Source organism: Carcharhinus amblyrhynchos, chromosome 20 (assembly GCF_965287045.1).
Source record: "Carcharhinus amblyrhynchos chromosome 20, sCarAmb.v2.hapA, whole genome shotgun sequence".
NCBI classification, from domain to species: Eukaryota; Metazoa; Chordata; class Chondrichthyes; order Carcharhiniformes; family Carcharhinidae; genus Carcharhinus; species Carcharhinus amblyrhynchos.
The window spans coordinates 3,095,669-3,115,536 of record NC_137343.1 but is presented as its reverse complement, the minus strand read 5'-3'; the positions used below and the strand labels follow the sequence as shown (position 1 = coordinate 3,115,536).

The window sequence follows — 19,868 nt, the reverse complement described above, 5'->3', positions numbered from 1 at the left end:
AGGCTTACATTAACGCTGCAATGAAGTTACTGTGAAAATGCCCTCGTCGCCACACTCCAGCGCCTGTTCGGGTACACTGAGGGAGAATTTAGCACGGACAATGCACCCTAACTCTTTGGGACTGTGGAAGGAAACCGGAGCATCCGAAGGAAACCCACGCAGACATGGGGAGACAGTGAGACTCTGCCAAGACCCAAGCTGGAAATCGAACCCGGGTCCCTGGCACTGTGAGTCAGCAGTGCTAACCACCGTGCCACCATAGGAGACACGCACTAATGGTGACAGGGGAAAAGTTCAAAAGGAGATGTGAGGGGCAGGTTTTGTTTTTTTACACAGAGAGTGGTGGGTGTCTGGAACGCATTACCAGGGTGGTGGTGCAGGCAGGTGCGATAGGGGCATTTTAGGTGCTTTTAGATAAGCACATGAATATGCAAGGAATAGAGGGGTACGGACGAAGGGCAGGCAAAAAGGATTTGTTTAATTTGGTGTCAAGTTCGGCACAACATCGTGGGCAGAAGGGCCTGTTCCTGAGCTGCACTGTTCTACGTTCAATGTTGTTCAATGAGTTTTGACCCATCGACAGCGAAGGAACAGCCAATATATTTCTGAGTCAGGCTCAGAGAGGAACTTGCAGATGTCAAAAGTGCAAAACTTGAGAGAGAAAAAGCTAATCATTTTGTTCTGATGTTGTGGGTTGGGCAGGAGGGAGAGGTTTACAGACTGGCTTCCAAACTATGGAGGCTTAGCACCAGCATTGAAAATACAAAAAAAAAATCAACTTCAGTAGCAAAAGAATGCTTTAAGCATTGAATGTGTCAAACATTCCAGTCTCCTAAAACATTTCACTCAGCGTGATCGACTTCTCCAGGGGTTATTGTACGTGAAATATTTGTCTTTCTTGTGTTTTAATTGAATTCTGCGTGTTGATTATTTATTCAATTATATTTCCACGAATGAACCAATGAGTTGCGCAGTCACTTGAACAGGGGTCAGTCAAAGGTCAGCTTTCCCAAGATGGCAGCAGAAACCTGCTCTGTGGAGCCATCTACTGGCCAGAAACTGCAACTACATTGTGACGACCAAACTGACTGGGAAATGTTGACATAGCAATTTATAATGGTGAACGTTAGCACAAAAATTATAACAACACTTTGCATTTATGTAACACTTTTAGCATAACAAAATGACCCAAGCAGCTGCACAGGAGTGTAACTAAACAAAATTTTGTGCCAGGTCACCTCAGGAGCTATTAAACCAGATGATCAAAAGCTCAGTCCAGGGAATGGGTTTTAAGGAGTGTTTTAGAGGAAGGGAGAGAAATTCAGAGGCAGACAGCTTTCCAGAACATAGGCTACAGGCAGTTGCAAGCATGACCCAGCAGTGTGGAGGGATTAAAATGAAGGGTACTCACAAGGCCAGGGTTCTGGAGTACATTTGATTTGGTTGAATGCACAGGTAACAGGTCGCAGGTGAAGGTTTCAGCAGCAAATGGGCTGAGGGGTGGCAGAGTCAGGTAGTGTGACCGAGGCAGGCATTCTCGTTAACACAGAGAAGAGGGACTCAGAAACTCAGCTCTGGACCCAGAGGGACAACAAAAACAGTAAAATGGAGAAATAAGAAAACCTGTCCAGATTGTTTGTTCTTTCTAGGGATGGGATAAAAAGTAAAGTTTGCAAACAGGAAATGGGTTTCGATTCCCCTGACCCACAATGCCCCCCTCACTTACCGTATTTGGTAAAAAGCGGAAGCTGATCAGGAGGAGAATCTGAGCCACGAGAATGGCGAAGGAGAGGTTGGCGTGAATGTGGTAGCGCTGGTTACGGATCGTGCTCACCGACCTTGGCAACAGATATCACAGGAATAAACACGCTGATTCAACAATAAACTCAATCAATATCAACACTGACTCCATAATCCCCCCCTCAATACCATAGACAGACAGCAGACACAGCAGGCAGCTGGCCACTCTGATTGCAGCTGTGACAAGCGCCATATTTCATGACCAAAGCCATTGTGACAAGATGTATTTCCCAATACGCTTCCCGGGAGAGATTATGAAACTCTATTTAACACTGATCCACACACGAACAAATTAGAACATTCGACTAAAAGCCGAGCGCAGGAGATGAATTTCAACGAGCGTCTCACAGGAGGAAATAGAGAGAGAGACAGAAAACAGAAAATACTGGAAAATCTCAACAGGTCTGGCCGTATCTGTGTGGAGAGAATACAGCCCTCCCTACATCTCTATTCTCTCTACACAGATACTTCAGATCAGCTGGCATTTTCCAGCATTTCTCTGTTTTAGATTCCAGCATCTGCAGTATTTTGCTTTTATCTAAAGCAAGTTGGAGAGGTGTTGGGAAGGACTTTCAGAGCTTAGAGACACTGCCCCCAATGTGATCAAAATCAGGGATATGGAGTCAGCAGGGATTGGAGAAGTGTCACGATCTAACGGGGATTGTGGGACTAGAGGAGGTTACAGGGATGGAGAGGGTGTGCGAGACCACGCAGAGGGTGTGCGAGGCCACAGAGAGGGTGTGCGAGACCACAGAGAGGGTGTGCGAGGCCACAGAGAGGGTGTGCGAGACCACAGAGAGGGTGCGCGAGACCACAGAGAGGGTGCGCGAGACCACAGAGAGGGTGTGCGAGGCCACAGAGAGGGTGTGCAAGGCCACAGAGAGGGTGTGCGAGACCACAGAGAGGGTGTGCGAGACCACAGAGAGGGTGTGCGAGACCACAGAGAGGGTGTGCGAGACCACAGAGAGGGTGCGCGAGACCACAGAGAGGGTGCGCGAGACCACAGAGAGGGTGCGCGAGACCACAGAGAGGGTGTGCGAGACCACAGAGAGGGTGTGCGAGACCACAGAGAGGGTGTGCGAGACCATGGAGCCATCTGGAAGCAAGGATGAGAATTTTAAATTGAGAGGTTGCTGAAGGGAAAACCAATGTACGTTAGCGAGCACAAGGGTAATGGCTGCAAGCTAGGACATGAGTAACAGCCTGGGAGGAGTTCAAGCTTACAGTGGATAGTGGATGAGAAACTGTCAGGGAAGTATTGGGATAATAGAAGCAAAGAAAAACATTGCAAGTCTGCGATATAAATAGTCGATCACACCCCAGCCAAGAAGAGAAACGACAACTAATATTTCAAATATCATTGGTACTCCATCCACTGCCTTAAATATCCTCTCCCTCCACCACCGACACACAGTAGCAAGTGTATACCATCTACAAGATACACTGCAGCGATTACCAAGGCTCGCTAGGCAGCACCTTCCAAACCCAAGACCACTACCATCTGGAAAAACAGTAAGATGTCTCACAACACCAGGTTAAAGTCCAACAGTTTATTTGGAATCACAAGCTTTCGGAGCGCTGCCCCTTTGTGAGGTGAGTGGAGAGTTGGTTTCACAAACACAACATACATAGACACAAACACAATTGTACGGTAATGGTTAGAATGCGAGTCTTTACAGGTAATCAATTCTTTACAGTCTTTACCTGTTTACAGGCATCTTTATAACCTGTTAAACATGTGATTATCCCTCTCTCCACTCACACTATCTGTACCTGTAAAGACTTGATTACCTGTAAAGACTCACATTCCAACCATTATCTTGCAATTGCGTCTCTGTCTATAAATGCCCTGTTTGTGAACCCTCCTCTCCACTCACCTGAGGAAGGAGTAGAACTCCGAAAGCTCACGATTCCAAATAAACCTGTTGGACTTTAACCTGGTGTTGTGAAACTTCTTACTGTGTTTACCCCAGGCCAACGCCGGCATCTCCACCTCATGGCTACCATCTAGAAAGACAAGAGCAGCAGACACACAGAAACACCACCAGCCGCAAGGTCCACTCGCCATCCTGACTTGGCCGATATATCGGCCGTTCCTTCACTGTTGCTGGGTCAAAATCCTGGAACTCCCTCCCTAACAGCACTGTGGGTGTACCTACACCACATGGACTGCAGCAGGCTCAAGAAGGCAGCTCACCACCCCTTTCTCAAGGGGCAATTAGGGATGGGTAATAAATACTGGTCCATATCTCCTGAATTTTAAAAAAAGTCTTCCATCTGACAATAGGTAAAGTGTCTTTCTCTTTACAGATTTTGACTGACCAGCTGTGAGTTTTCTAGTATTTTCTGCCCGTATTTCAGTTTGAGCCTTGTTTGAATAAATCCAGGATTTAAACCTCTGCCAGCCCCATTAACCTAACGTCGATGCTCGGAGATTTTATCATAGGAAGCAATGTTATTGTCCCAGATTGTCCTGAGCTGTCCGTACAACTACAGATTAATCCTCAGGATAATGCTGCCAGTGTTTGCTTATTTGTGAGGAAAATGTCAGAGATGGAAAAATAAAGATTGTTTGACAATCCTCCGGGTGGCCAATGAACAACCTTTCAGGCACAGAATCTGACAGCACTGAAGGAGACCATTCAACCCATCACACTTGTGTTAGCTCTTTGAGAGAGCTTCCCTTACCCACCCCCCTCTTACCAATAGCCTCCATTGTACAATGATATCAAATCCTTTAATCAGCTTAAACACATCAATTATCTCACCAGCATGACAGAGGAGAAATTCTTCTTTTATTTCATACACTGATTGGTGGAGTGTTGCTAACCAGGTTAATATTTAGTCCTCGTCTCTAATAACCTTTGAGACGATGAATTGTTTTAGTGTCTCACTCAGCTGTTTCATGAGGCCATAAGTTATAAGAGCAGAATTAGGCCATTCAGCCCATCAAACCTGCTTCACCATTCAATCATGGCTCATATGATTCTCAACCCCATTCCCCCACCTTTGATCCCCTTACCAATCAAGAACCTATCTATCCCTGTCTTAAAGACACTCAATGACCCGGCCTCCACAGCCTTCTGTGGCAAAGAGTTCCACAGATTCACCACTCTCTGGCTGAAGAAATTCCTCCTCATCTCTGTTCTAAAGGGTTGTCCCTTTACTCTGCAACTGTGCCCTCAGATCCCAGTTTCCCCAACTAATGGAAACTTCTTCTCCATGTCCACTCTATCCAGACCTTTTCAGCATTCTGTAAGTTTCAATGTGAGTCCCCCCTCATCCATCTAAACTCCACCAAGCCCTCAACACAAGAAGCCTTTCATTCCTGGGGTCATTCTCGTGAAGCTCCTCTGGACCCTTTCCAAGGCCAGCACATCTTTCAAAGGACGGTTGAGAGTCAAACACATTGCTGTAACTCTGGATTCACGTGTAGGCCAGACCAGGTAAGGACGGCAGATTTCCTTCCCTAAGGGACATTAGTGAATCGGATGAGTTTTTTACAACAATCCCACAGCTCCATGGTTACAATTAACAAGACTGAATTCTTATTCCGGATTTATTTAACTAAATTCACATATCCAGAGCTCACTAATTAGTCCAGTAAGCTTTTCCTCTGTTCTTCCATCTGGGATGGAATTTCTTTGGGAACTGTCTCATTCTCTAAGAAAGCAACTTCAATCTGTACTTCATGTTTGTTTATTTACAGATTTATATTAATCTCAGTAATTCTACACAAGATTATACTTCTGTTGCCTACACAATCACAGTTACTTCATAATGTGACATTGTACCATCTCACCAAGGTTCCTTCAACAGCACCTTCCAAACCCTCAACCTTCCACCTAGAAGGACAAGGACAGCAGATAGCTGAGAACCTGGAGATTCCCCTTCAAGCCACTCACCATCCTGACTTGGAAATACATCACTGTTCCTTGACTGTCGCTGGGTCAAAACAGTGGAACTCCCTCCCCAACAGCACTGTGGGTATACCCACACCACAGGGACTGCAGTAATTGTAAAAGGCAGTTCACTACCACCTTCTCAAGGGTAACTCGGGATGGACAATGAACGCTGGCCCAGCCAGCGACACCCCTGAAAGGATAAGAAATAAGTATCTGGTGCCCGTGACGTTAACACTTCACTCTCCATAGACTGCCAGAGCCGCACTGTAAACCTTGCTCTTTAATTTTACTGTTTCTGTGCTGCTATTGCAAGAGAAGTTTGCGGACAAATGGCTGGAACTGTGCTGAGAGATCTCAATTAACCAGAAAAAGATTGTGAGATTTATAAAGGAGGAAATGGGAGTGGAAGCATTGTCTTTGATCCAACATCAGAGTGTGGGGACGGTCGGGCCCCGGAGGGTGTGGGGAAAGTAGGCAGACGGTCTGATGATGGATTCAGGCTGGTGCAGAATAGAACATTCAGCACGAGGTTATCAAACCCAGGAGGACTGGAAACTAGACAGGGATCATCCCAAAGCTATAAAACAACAGACATAAACACAAATAAAATGAGATGGAGGAGCTTAATAAACTGGTCAAGAGTCAGCACAAATAGAAATGAACAGAAGAAAGCAGGATAATTAAATCTCCACATTCCCTGCTGGGAGGAGAGACAGGTGATATTGCACTGGGAAAGGAGTCTGACAGAAACAAGTGACTAAGGATTAATAAATTGATTAAATATCAGACTGACTCCACAAACATGACTGAGAGGGGGAGCAGTTTCCTCAACACAGGCTGTACCGTACGTTAGGGTAGAGGGTGATTCATGAGTGTGGGGTTTTAGAAATCGATCTTGGCTCTGGGAGATGATTTCTATTAAAACTGATCAATTATCATTAATAACGTTCTGACTAACTCCAACAAAATCACTCATTACTGGGGTTAGCTCAATGACAGGAATTCCTGACACTCACTCCAACCGGTGATAATATTAACAGAGGGATTACAGGATAGCTCGTTCACATCCACACACTGACTTCACCCCAGTGAGTGAGAGAGTGAGAGAGTGAGAGAGAGTGTGAGTGAGAGAGTGAGAGAGTGCGTGAGAGTGAGTGAGAGTGAGTGTGAGTGAGTGAGAGAGAGTGTGAGTGAGAGTGAGAGAGAGTGAAGGTGAAAGTGAGTGAGAGTGAGAGAATGAATGAGAGAGTGAGAGTGAGTTACAGAGAGTGAGAGTCTGAGTGAGTGAGAGACCGAGTGAGTGAGAATGAGAGTGAGACTGTGAGAAAGTGAGAGTGAGAATATGAGAGTGAGAGAGTGAGAGTGAGAATGAGTGAGAGTAAGAGTGTGAGAGAGAGAGTGAGAGTAAGAGTGAGAGAGTGAGAGAGTGAGAGAGTGAGAGAGTGAGAGTGAGAGTGTGAGAGAGAGTGAGAGAGAGTTGGAGAGTGAGTGAGAATGAGAGTGTGAATGAGAGTGAGTGAAAGTGAGGATGAAAGTGTGAGTGAGACTGAATGTGAGAGAGTGTGAGTATGAGAGTGAGTGAGTGGCGTGAGGGTGTGTGAGTGAGACCGAGTGAGTGAGTGTGAGTCAGTGAGTATGTGAGTGAGGGAGTGTGTGAGTGAGTGATTGAGAGTGTGTGTGAGTGAGCGTGAGAGTGAGTGTGTGAGAGTGAGTGTGTGAGAGTGAGTGTGTGAGAGTGAGTGAGCGAGTGACAGCGAGCGAGTGAGTGAGAGCGAGCGAGTGAGTGAGTGAGAATGAGTGAGTGAGTGAGTATGTGAGAGTGAGTGAATGTGTGTGAGTGAGTGAGGAGTGAGAGTGTGAGTGAGTGAGTGAATGTGAGTGAGTGAGTGAGTGAATGTGTGAGTGAGTGAATGTGTGAGTGAGTGCGAATGAGTGAGTGAGTGCGAATGAGTGAGTGAGTGCGAATGAGTGAGTGACTGAGTGAATGCGTGAGTGTGCGTGAGTGAGTGTGAGTGCGTGTGAGTGAGGGAGGGTTGGGTGTGTGAGTGAGCAAGTGAGTGAGTGAGTGAGTGAGTGAGTGAGTGAGTGAGTGAGGGAGTGAGTGCTTTGTTTAATAATGATGAAGTAAATTTAACTGAATTTAACTTTTTCTAAAGTGATGAAAACTTTGCCAATATTTCACCAGCTTGTCGCAACCACCGAGATTTCCAGCTGTAAAATACAGCCTGAGTCGTGTAATAAATCAGTGAGGGTCAGTGGGGAGTGAGGTGTGGTATAGCAGGTCAGTGAGGGTCAGCGAGGGTCAGTGGGTCAGTGAGGGTCAGTGAGGGTCAGTGAGAGTCAGGGGGATTCAATGAGGGTCAGCGAGAGTCAGTGGGTCAGTGAGGGTCAGCCGGTCAGCGAGGGTCAGTGAAGAATGAGGTGTGGTGTAGTGGGTCAGTGATGGTCAGTGGGTCAGTGATGGTCAGTGGGTCAGTGACGAGTGAGGTGTGGTGTAGTGGGTCAGTGATGGTCAGTGGGTCAGCGAAGAGTGAGGTGTGGTGTAGTGGGTCAGTGATGGTCAGTGGGTCATTGACGGTCAGTGGGTCAGTGACGAGTGAGGTGTGGTGTAGTGGGTCAGTGATGGTCAGTGGGTCAGTGACGGTCAGTGGGTCAGTGACGGTCAGTGGGTCAGTGACGGCCAGTGGGTCAGTGATGGTCAGCGAGGGTCAATGGGTCAGTGAGGAGCGAGGTACTCACGAGAGGACAGCGAATATGATGAGAGTGACGGCCAGACACACAGTGGACAGCGAGCAGCCGATGTATGTGATAGCAGAGAGCGCCACCTGGTGTACCGGCTCCAGCTGTTCAGGGAGACAGAAATGGAACAAAATTTAATTCAGAGAAACACAAATCTCTGCAATTCCTTCTCATTCCTGAGAGCTTTGTGAAAACACCATTTTTTCTATTATTTCAAAAAAGGGGAGTTCTGTCCGATATCCTGGGTGGGTAAAGACTCCTCAATCTTCGTCATTGAATCAAACAGATTATTAGTGGTTAGCACTGCTGTCTCACAGTGCCAGAGACCCGGGTTCGATTCCCGACTTGGGTCACTGTCTGTGCGGAGTCTGCACATTCTCCCCGTGTCTGCATGGGTTTCCTCCGGGTGCTCTGGTTTCCTTCCACAGTCTGAAAGATGTGCAGGTTAGGTTGACTGGCCATGTTAAATGCGTGGTGTTATAGGGGACAGGTTGGAGGAGAGGGACTGGGTAAGATACTCTTTCGGAGAGCTGGTACAAACTTAATGGACCAAATGGCCCCCCTTCTGCACTGTTTGAGGGTCCTGCCTCTACCACCCTTTCAGGCAGCGAGTTCCAGATTCCCACCATTCTCTGGATGAAAAAGTTTTTCCTTAAATCTCTGTCCCCTGTCTACTAGGGAAAGCATTTCTTCCTATCCAACTAACCTATGTCCCTCCTAATTTTGTACACCTCACTCAGGTTCTGCCCTCAGCCTTCTCTGCTCGAAGGAAAACAATCCCAGCCTAACCAGCCTCTCTTCATAACTAAAACACTCCAGTCCAGGCAGCACCTTAGTGAATCTCCTCTGCACCCTGTCCAGTACAATCAAATCCTTCCGATAGTGTGGTGACCAGAACTGCACACACAGTGCTCCAGTTTAGTTTAATTCTTAGTGTCACAAGTAGGTTTATATTAGCACTGTAACTAAATTACTGTGAAAATCCCCTCGTCACCACACTCCAATGTTTGTTTGGGTCAATGCACCCTAACCAGCAGGTCTTTCAGACTGTGGGAGGAAACTGGAGCACCCGGAGAGAACCCACGCAGACATGGGGAGAACGAGCAAACTCCACACAGACAATGACCCAAGTCGGGAATCGAACCTGGGTCCCTGGCGCTGTGGGGCAGCAGTGCTAACCACTGTGCCACCGTGTCACCTCTCAAGCAGTTTAAGAACATAAGAACATAAGAACATAAGAAATAGGAGCAGGAGTAGGCCATCTGGCCCTTCGAGCCTGCCCCGCCATTCAATAAGATCATGGCTGATCTGTCGTGGCTCAGTTCCACTTTCCCGCCCTCTCCCCATAACCCTTAATCCCCTCTCTTATCAAAAACCCATCAACCCGCTTCTTAAAAATATTTAGCGAGGCAGCCTCCACCACTTCAACGGGCAGAGAATTCCAGAGATTCACCACCCTTTGAGTGAAGAAGTTCCTCCTCAACTCCGTTCTGAACCGCCCCCCCTTTATCTTGAGGCTGTGCCCCCTAGTCCTACTGTCTTTTTTGAGCGGGAAGAGTCTTTCCACCTCTATCCTATCCATCCCATTCATCATCTTATACGTCTCAATGAGATCTCCCCTCATTCTTCTAAACTCTAACGAGTACAAGCCTAGTTTATTCAGCCTCTCCTCATAGCTCAACCCCCTCAACTCCGGTATCAGCCTAGTAAACCTCCTCTGCACTCCCTCCAAGGCCAAAATATCCTTGCGCAGGTGCGGCGCCCAAAACTGCACACAGTACTCCAGCTGCGGCCTCACCAATGCCCTATACAGCTGCAGCAAGACCTCCCTACTTTTATATTCAATCCCCCTCGCTATGAAGGCCAGCATCCCATTCGCCTTCCTGACCACCTGCTGCACCTGCAGGCTGGGTTTTTGCGACTCATGCACAAGGACCCCGAGGTCCCTCTGCACCGTCGCCTGCTGCAGTTTTTCGCCACGTAAGTAATAGTCCTTCCTACCATTCTTCCTACCAAAGTGGACCACCTCACACTTGCCAACATTAAATTCCATTTGCCATTTCCTGGCCCATTCGCCCAGCCTATCTAGATCCTTCTGCAGACTCTCCACACCCTCCACACAATTTGCCTTTCCCCCAATCTTGGTGTCATCAGCAAATTTCGACACCCTACACTCGGTTCCCTCCTCCAGATCATCTATATAAATGGTAAATAGCTGAGGCCCCAGCACCGACCCCTGGGGCACCCCACTAGTCACCAACCGCCAATCCGAATAGCACCCATTGACCCCCACTCTCTGCCTCCTATTTGACAACCAATCCTCTATCCACGCTAACACCCTACCCCCAACTCCATGTCCTCTGACCTTCTGCAGTAACCTCTTGTGAGGTACCTTAGAATGTTTTAAGGGTTAGAATGTTTAGAATGTTTTAAGGGTGGATGGGGTGTTGTAATTATTGACAATTCCAATGCTGTCCTGGCTGACCTCTGACCTTGCACCGTCTGTACCCCTGATCTCACCCACGCTGAAGTCTCTATCCTAACTTACAGCAAGTCCCATTCACCCTTCGCCTGCTGCGCTCACTGACCACCTGATCCAGCAACGCCTCAACATTAAAATTCTCATCTTTATTTCCAATCCCCTCCTTGGCCTCACCCTCTTTAACACTGTCCAGGATCTCTGCACTGCGCTGATTCGAATCTCTGATGAAACCTGATTTTAATCTCTGCACCATCGACAGCCAACCCTTCAGCTCTGGAATCCTCCCAGTCTCCCTACTTCTCTCTCTCTCTCTGCTCCTTTTAGACGCTAATTAAAACCAACTTCTTTGAACAATTGTTTGGTTATCTGCTCTAACATCTCTTTCCGTGGCTCAGGGACAAGTTCTCTTTCATAACTATTGGCCTCGACTGTTGTATTGTGATTTTATTTTGTCTGGTTCCAATGTGGCTCAACTTGTAATGGGGACAAAAGGAGCAGGGGTAGGCCATTAGGCCCCTCAAACCTGCTTTGTCATTCAAAACAAACTCAGTTAATCTTCCACATCAACTCCACCTTCCTCCCCAGTCCCTGAATTTCACTGGTGTCTAACAGTTCATCGCTCTCAATCTCGATTGTGCTCGATAACTGGACATCTCTCTGGGGTACAGAGTATCAAAGATTCACAATCCCCTGAACGAAGACGTTTCCCCTCACCTCAGCCGTAAATGGCCTTACCCTGAGACTGTGCAAGAAATCATCCCCAAGAACGGCGGGATTGTCTGACCTCACCCCCCCCGGCTGGGATTCTCCAGCCCCGCTGCAGTGAACGGAGATTTAGCCGGGTGCCAAATTCTCCATTCTCACTCTGGCACTGCAGCGACACAGGATTGGAGAATCCCACCTCATTGTGTCAGGCTCTGATTGGAAACCGATGTGTTTCTCCCTGGCCAGACTCTCTCTCCAGATCATCTGACACTTTGCCAAAAGAAGTAGGGGGAAAACGTTGTGTTTTTGCTGCCTTAACGTTAACAGAAAGGAACCCCCTCCCCCTCATTAAAGTTTGTCGGAAGTCTCCCTTCCCCCATTGCTGTCTTGCCTTTGGCCCCAGCCCCTGGCAGTGCCAACCTGGCACCCTCCTGCTCTGCCATGCTCCTGACCCCCGGTCAAGGGCAGTGCCCAAAGATTTGCACCTTAGATTGATTGGCCATGCTAAATTGCCCCTTAGTGTCCCAGCGTGTCTAGGGGAATAGTGAGGTAAATATGTGGGGTTACGGAGAGAGGACCTGGGTAAGATGCTCTGTCAGAGAGTCAGCACAGATTCGATAGACCAAATGGCCTGCTCCTGCGCTAAAGGGATTCTATGGTTCTATGAGTCTCAGGCTATGCTCCTGTTTTGAGTCTTTATCTGACCTGTTTTTGGAGGGTTTTATCTCTACTCAAATGAAACCCCAGTGAGTGCCCGCCTCTCGAAGATAATTAAACACAGCTGGTGTATGTTTGACTACCCCAAGGCGGGCAGACAGGGGTTTGTATTTGGAGTTAAGCCAATGCTTTTGGACAAAAGGTTTGAACTCTGACTAAACTAGTGGTATTTCCAGGGCATTCTGGGTGCTGCACCTCAGAATCGCCACCCCCCGGATTTCAGTAAAATTTGAACATTTAAGCAAAGCTGAAGGAAATAATTGTTATCATTTCAACATCACATAAAAATCTGCCATCAGCTCAGACCAGTGCCAGCATCAACACTGTGTGAAGCCAGGCTGTGTCTTCCCAATCTGCTTTTCATTAGTGGACCGTGGATAAACATATCAAATACATGTTAAATGTGTTGCCTTTGCGAATCCAGGTTTTGAAGTGTATTTGTGATCTCGGATTACCGATACTTTATCAAAGAGATGGAAACTGACTCTTGATTCCACAATGATTATGATACGTGGAGCCCGGTGCTAAGCTTTGCACTGTACGTACAAACAGACAAATTAGGAACAGGAGGAGGCCGCTCGGCCCCCTCGAGACTGCGCCACCATTCTGTACAATCATGACTGATCTGATTGTAACCTCAACCCCACATTCCTGCCCACCCCCCAATAACCTTCCCCCTCTTGTCAATCAAGAATCTATTCAACTCTGCCATAAAGCAGTTAATGACTCTGTCTTTTAAGGAAGGGAGTTCCAGAAACTCACAACCTTCTCACAAAAAAAAACCATCTCCATCTTAAACGAGTGACCCCTTTCAAACAGTAACCACTAGTTCTATATTCTCCCACAAGAGGAAGCATCGTCTCCGCACCCACCCTGTCAACACCCCTTAGGATCCAAAAGATTTCAACCAAGTTGCCTCTTACTCTTCTAAACTCCAGTAAATACAAATCTAATCTCTCCAAAGCTTTCTTCATAAGTCAGCCCTCCCATTTCTGGTTTTAGTCTGGTAAACCCTCTCTGAGCTGCTTCTAACTTTGTTACTGAAGTATAACCTCCTTACTTTTGTAATCAATTCCCCTCACAATAAACAACATTCTATTAGCCTTCCTAATTACTTGCTGTACCTGCGTGCTAGCCTTTTGTGATTCATGCACTGGGACACCCAGATCCACCCACAGTGCTACTATACCAGGGCGGCACGGTAGCACAGTGGTTAGCACTGCTGCTTCACAGCTCCAGGGACCTGGGTTCGATTCCCAGCTCGGGTCACTGTCTGTGTGGAGTTTGCACATTCTCCTCGTGTCTGCGTGGGTTTCCTCCGGGTGGTCTGGTTTCCTCCCACAGTCCAAAGGTGTGCGGGTTAGGTTGATTGGCCATGCTAAGATATTGCCCCTTAGTGTCCTGAGATGCGTAGATTAGTGGGTATAATATGTAGAGATATGGGGGTAGGGCCTGGGTGGGATTGTGGTCGGTACAGACTCAATGGGCTGAATGGCCTCCTTCTGCACTGCAGGGTTTCTATGATCCCTCTGCACCTCAGAACTCTGCAATCTCTCACCGTTTAGATAATATCCTTCTTTTTTATTATTCCTGTCAAGGTGGACAATTTCACATTTGCCCACATTATTCCATTTGCCAGACCTTTGCTCACTCACTTAACCTATCCATGTCCCCTTGTAACCTCCACACGTCCTCTTGACAATTTACTTTCTTGTTTATTTTTGTGACGCCAGCAATTTTAGCAACCAGTACCTTCATCCATCTCATTTATATAAATTGTGAAATGTTGAGGCCCCAGCACTGATCCCTGTCCCACACCACCTGTCACATCCTGCCTCCAGAAAAAGAACCATTTATGCCGGCTCTCTGGGCGGGATTTTCCAGTCGCACTCGTCCCAAAACCGGAAAATCCCACCCAACGTCAACAGACCTTTGTATGTTCCCAGAACAGGGAGGGTTCCCGTGGAGCGCAGGATAGGAACATTCCTCTCTCTGTTTCCTGTTAGCCAGCCAATCTTCTATCCATGCCAGTATGTTATCTCTTTCACCATGAGCTTTTATTTTCCACAATAGCCTTTGATGTGGCACCTTATCAAATGCCTTCTAAAAATCAGTACATCCCCTGGTTCCCCTTTATTTACAGCATGTGTGTTTCCTTCAAACAAATCCAATAAATTGGTGAAACGTGATTTCCCTGTCACAAAACCATGTTGACTTTGCCTGACTGCCTTGAATTCATGCAACTGCCCTGTTATAACATCTTTAGTAATGCCTTCTAATAGTTTCCCTGTGACAGATGTTAGGATAACTGGGCCTGCAGTTTCCTGCTTTCTGTCTCCCTCCCTTTTTGAATAAAGGAGTTACATTCACTGTCTTCCAAGCTAGTGAAACCTTCCCTGAATCGAGAGAATTTTGGAAAATTAAAACCAATGCGTCAACTATCTCACAAAGCACTTTTGTCAAGACCTCAGGGTGAAGTTCATCTGGACCTGGCGATTTGTCAGCCATAGAATCAGCAATTTGTTCAGTACCACTGAGTGCAGGAAAGACTTACTAGGATGCTACTGGGACTTGATGGATTGAGTTATAAGGAGAGGCTGGATAGACTGGGACTTTCTTCTCTGGAGCGTAGGAGGCTGAGGGGTGATCTTATGGAGGTCTATAAAATAATGAGGGGCATAGACAAGGTAGATAGTCAATATCTTTTCCCAAAGGTAGGGGAGTCTAAAACTAGAGGGCAAAGGTTTAAGGTGAGAGGGGAGAGATACAAAAGTTTCCAGGGGGGCAATTTTTTTCACACAGAGAGTGGTGAGTGTCTGGAACAAGCTGCCAGAGGTAGTAGTAGAGGTGGGTACAGTTTTATCTTTTAAAAAGCATTTAGACAGTTACATGGTTATGATGGTTTTAGGGGGATATGGGCCAAATGCGGGCAACTGGGATTGGCTTAGAGGTTTTCAAAAAAAAGGCGGCATGGACAATTCGGGCCGAAGGGCCTGTTTCCATGCTGTAAACCTCTATGACTCAATGACCACTCCCCCGGTGACTGCAATTTTCCTGGGTTCCTCCCACTTCCTGATTTGTAGCAATTTCTGGAATGTGTTACTTGTATCCTAAGACCATAAGACATAGGAGCAGAATTAGGCCACTCGGCCCATCGAGTCTGCTCCACCATTCAATCATGGCTGATATTTTTCTCATCCCCATAACCCTTGATCCCTTTATTGATCAAGAACCTCTCCATCTCTGTCTTAAAGACACTCAATGACCTGACCTCCACAGCCTTCTGTGGCAAAGAGTTCCACAGATTCCCCACTCTCTGGCTGAAGAAATTCCTCCTCATCTCTGTTTTAAAGGATCGTCCCTTTACCCTGAGGTTATGCCCTCTGGTTCTAATTTTTCCTACTAATGGAAACACCCTCTCCACATCCATTCTAACCAGGCCTCACAGTATCCTGCAAGTTTCAATAAGATTATTATATCCTATTAAAGATAGGATGTATGCACATTTAGAACAGAATAATCTCATTAGCGATAGACAGCATGGTTTTGTACGAGGGAGGTCATGCCTCGCACATTTGGTTGAGTTTTTTGAGGAGGTGACAAAAACAATTGACGAGGAAAGGGCCGGGGATGTCGTCTATATGGATTTTAGTAAAGTGTTTGACAAGGTCCCTCATGGCAGGCTGGTGCAAAAGGTTAAATCTCACGGGATAAAAGGAGAGCTAGTGAGATGGGTGGAGAACTGGCTTGGCCATAGAAGACAGAGGGTAGCAGTGGAGGGGTCTTTTTCTGGTTGGAGGTCTGTGACTAGTGGTGTTCCGCAGGGCTCTGTACTGGGACCTCAGCTGTTTGTGATATATAGAAATGATTTGGAAGAAGATGTAGCTGGTGTGATCAGTAAGCTTGCAGACGACACAAAGATGCTGGATTACTTTTATATATTGAAAAAAGCTCTTCCTCACTTCTTTTTTATTACTAGCTAGCTTACACTCATATTTCATATTCTCCCCTCATATTGCTTTTTCAATTGGCCTCTGCTCGCTTTTAGAAAGACTTCCCAATCCTCTGGCTTCCCACCAATCCTCACCACTTTGTATGCTTTTCCTTTTGCTTTTATGCGGTCCTCGACTTCCATCGTCCCCCCCCCTTAGCATGTTTCCTCCTCCTTGGGATGAATTTCTGTTGTGCCTTCAGAGTCTAACTCAAAACCTCCTGCCGTTGCTGTTCCACTATCTTCCCAGCTAGGCCCCCTTTCCAATCAACCCTGGCCAGCTCCTCCCCATGTCTTTGTAGTGACCCTTTGTTTAATTGTAATATCGTTATATCTGATTCCAGCTTCTCCCTCTCAAACTGCAGGGTAAATTCTATCATATTGTGGTCACTGCTCCCTAAGGTTTCCTTCACCCTAAGCTCCCTAACCGAGTCAGCCTCATTACACATCACCAAATCCAGAATTGCCTGTTCTCTAGTAGGCTCTGTCACAAACTGCTCTAAAATACTCCGATGTTCCACAAATTCTTTTTCTTGGGATTCGTTACCTACCTGATTTTCCTAGTCCACCTGCATATTATGTGCAATTTTGGTCCCCTTATTTGCGAAAGGATATATTGGCCTTGGAGGGAGTGCAGAAATACCGAAGATGAGGAGAGATTGAGTAGACTGGGCCTGTACTCATTGGAGTTTAGGAGGCTGAGGGGGGATCTTACAGAGACCTACAAGATAATGAAGGGGCTAGATAGGGTAGAGATGGAGAGATTCTTTCCACTTAGAGAGGAAACAAGAACTAGAGGGCACAGCCTCAAAATAAGGGGGGGAGCAGTTTAGAACAGAATTGAGAAGGAACTTCTTCTCTCAGAGGGTAGTGAATCTCTGGAATTCTCTGCCCATTGAAGTGGTGGAGGCTACCTCGTTGAATATATTTAAGTCACGGATAGATAGATTTCTGATCGATAAGGGACTTAAGGGTTATGGGGAGCAGGCGGGTACGTGGAACTGAACCATTTTCAGATCAGCAATGATTTTACTGAATGGCGGGGCAGACTCGAGGGGCTAGATGGCCAACTCCTGCTCCTATTTCTTATGTTCTTATATTGAAATCCCCCATGATTATTGTAATATTGCCTTTTTTATATGCCTTTTCTATCTCCTGATTTATTTTGTGCCCCACATCCTGATTACTGCTATGGGGCCTGTACATCAGGGTACTCCCATCAGGGTCTTTTTACCTTTGCGATTTCTTAACTCTACCCAGAGATTCTAAACGTTCTGATCTTAGGTCACTATTTGCTATCGAATTAACTTCATTCTTTACTAACAATGCAAGCCCCCCTCCCTTTGCCCATCTGCCGGTCACTCCGATAGGACAGGTATCCTTGGAAGTGAAACCCTTAGTGAAGGCAGATGTAAAGTATGTGTTTAATGCTTCCACCATTGCCTTGCTTTCCATTGCCAATTCCCCAAATGCACTTTCCATCAGATCAATACTCACTTTGTGACTACAGAAACTCTCACTATCCATCTTTGTATTATTAGCTAGTTTTCTCTGTAGTATTTCCCTCCTTATCAATCTTTTTGTCATTCTTTGCTGCTCTTTATATTTTTTCCAATCCTCTGACCTGCTACTTGTCTTTGCTCAAATACATCAGGGGGGGATCCTCCCAAAAAAATTCTAATTCATGTGAGAACTGGAGCAACTCTGGCTGATTTTCAGATTGAGTCTCCCTCACTCTGGGCATCACAGACAGCCCGAGCGGGATTCCCCCTGAAAGTCAGGGGACGGAGCCTATTCCTGCTGGAGAGACCAGCACCATACGGCTGAATGGACCATTGCACGTACGCTGATCTGTCAGAGCTGAGATCGGCGCGTGCACAGTGGCCCCGCACTGCCAGCCTCCCGATTGCTGGCTAGCCTCGCGATCCTGCATCGCTGCCCCTTCAACCCGCATCCCCCCCCAAAACCCCCGCAATCGCTGGCCTCCCAGAATCTCACGGCAAGACCCAACGTCCCCACCCAGGCAACTCCAATCTTCCCGACCCTCTCCCCAGCTGTCCCAAGCCCCCACCACCACCCCCCCTCCCCCCGCCGCCACTCAGATGGCCAGTCCCAATCACCCCCTTCCCTCCCGCTCGCAGCGATCTGTTGGCAGATCGTCAGCGGGATCCACCACCCCCACCAATCACCCCCAGATCCCATGTCCCAGTAGGCCCCAGTCTGTCCCCTTGGCACTGCCTGTGTCCAGGCGGGCAGTGCCAAGATGCACCCTGGGCAATGCCACTTTGCCCCTGAGGCAGTACCAGGGGACCAGGCTGCTGCTGCCCAGGAGGCACTCCCTCCCCTTTACCCCAACATCCTGGGGAGGGGGGGGGGGGGCCTCAACGTTCCCTCCTGTGGGGTCAGGCTGCCAACTCCTCATTAGTTGGAAACCGTTGGAAACCCCAGTGGAGTGAACCACTCCTGGTGGGACAGGGAGACACTATCGGACCCAGAGACATCAGGCCCAGGCTCGGTAATAGGATGGAAATATAAATTTAAATATTTAAATCAACTCCACGCTGATATCTGACACAGAGCTGCAGGCTGGGAGAATCACCCCTATACTTTCTCTTTAAATTTAATACTATCTTTAATATTTTTAGTTCACCAACGATGATGGGACTTCCCCTCAGAGTTTTTCTTTCTCATTGTAATGTAAGAAGTCTCACAACACCAGGTTAAAGTCCAATAGGTTTATTTAGAATCACGAGCTGTCATAGTGCTGCTCCTTCCTCAGATGATGAAGGAGCAGAGCTCCAAAAGCTCGTAATTCCAAATAAACCTGTTGGACTTTAACCTGGTGTTGTGAGACCTCTTACTGTGTCCACCCCAATCCAATGCTGGCATCTCCACCTCATTGTAATTTGTCTATTCTGTGTATCCTGACCTATCTCTTTAAATATCCGTCACTGAGCCTCAATTGATTTGTCCCTTTGTCAGTTTATATTAGCTAGCTCCACTTTTAAGACCTCATAATGGCCCTTATTTAAGTTTAAAATACTTGCCTGGGACCCACTCTTCTCTCCCTCAAACTGAATGCAAAGTTCAACCATATTATGATCACTGCCATCTATGAGGTTATCAATTAATTAATCTTATCGCATTGCACAATACTAGGTCTATTATGGCCTGCTCTCTGGTTGGCTCCGGAATGTGCTGTTCCGAGCAACTATCCTGAAACATTCCATGAACTTTGCTGCTTTTGCCATCCTGATTTTTCGAGTCGAAAAAGAAAATGCTGGAAAATCTCAGCAGGTCTGGAAAGGCTTTGGCAAAGGGTCACCTGGACTCAAACTGTCAGCTCTTTCCTCTCCTTACAGATGCTGCCAGACCTGCTGAGATTTTCCAGCATTTTCTCTTTTGGTTTCAGCTTCCAGCACCCACAGTAATTTGCTTTTATTTGATTTTCCTAATCTATGTGAAGATTAAAATTCCCGGTGATTATCACTGACAAGCTCCCATTATCGCTTCTTATCTACTCTCTCCT

The 19,868-nt window shown here is 46.9% G+C and overlaps 1 protein-coding gene across 1 annotated transcript in view; it reads right to left on the bottom strand.

Annotated features, from left to right (window-relative positions):
* Positions 1–19,868, bottom strand: part of adgrd1 (adhesion G protein-coupled receptor D1) — a 273,919-nt gene that overhangs the window by 114,381 nt on the left and 139,670 nt on the right. Inside the window, exons 17-18 of the mRNA XM_080208783.1 lie at positions 8,445–8,548; positions 1,727–1,838 (exon numbers count right to left, since the gene is read on the bottom strand). Coding sequence (XP_080064909.1) covers positions 1,727–1,838; positions 8,445–8,548 — 216 coding nt within the window. The remainder of the gene's footprint in view (positions 1–1,726; positions 1,839–8,444; positions 8,549–19,868) is intronic.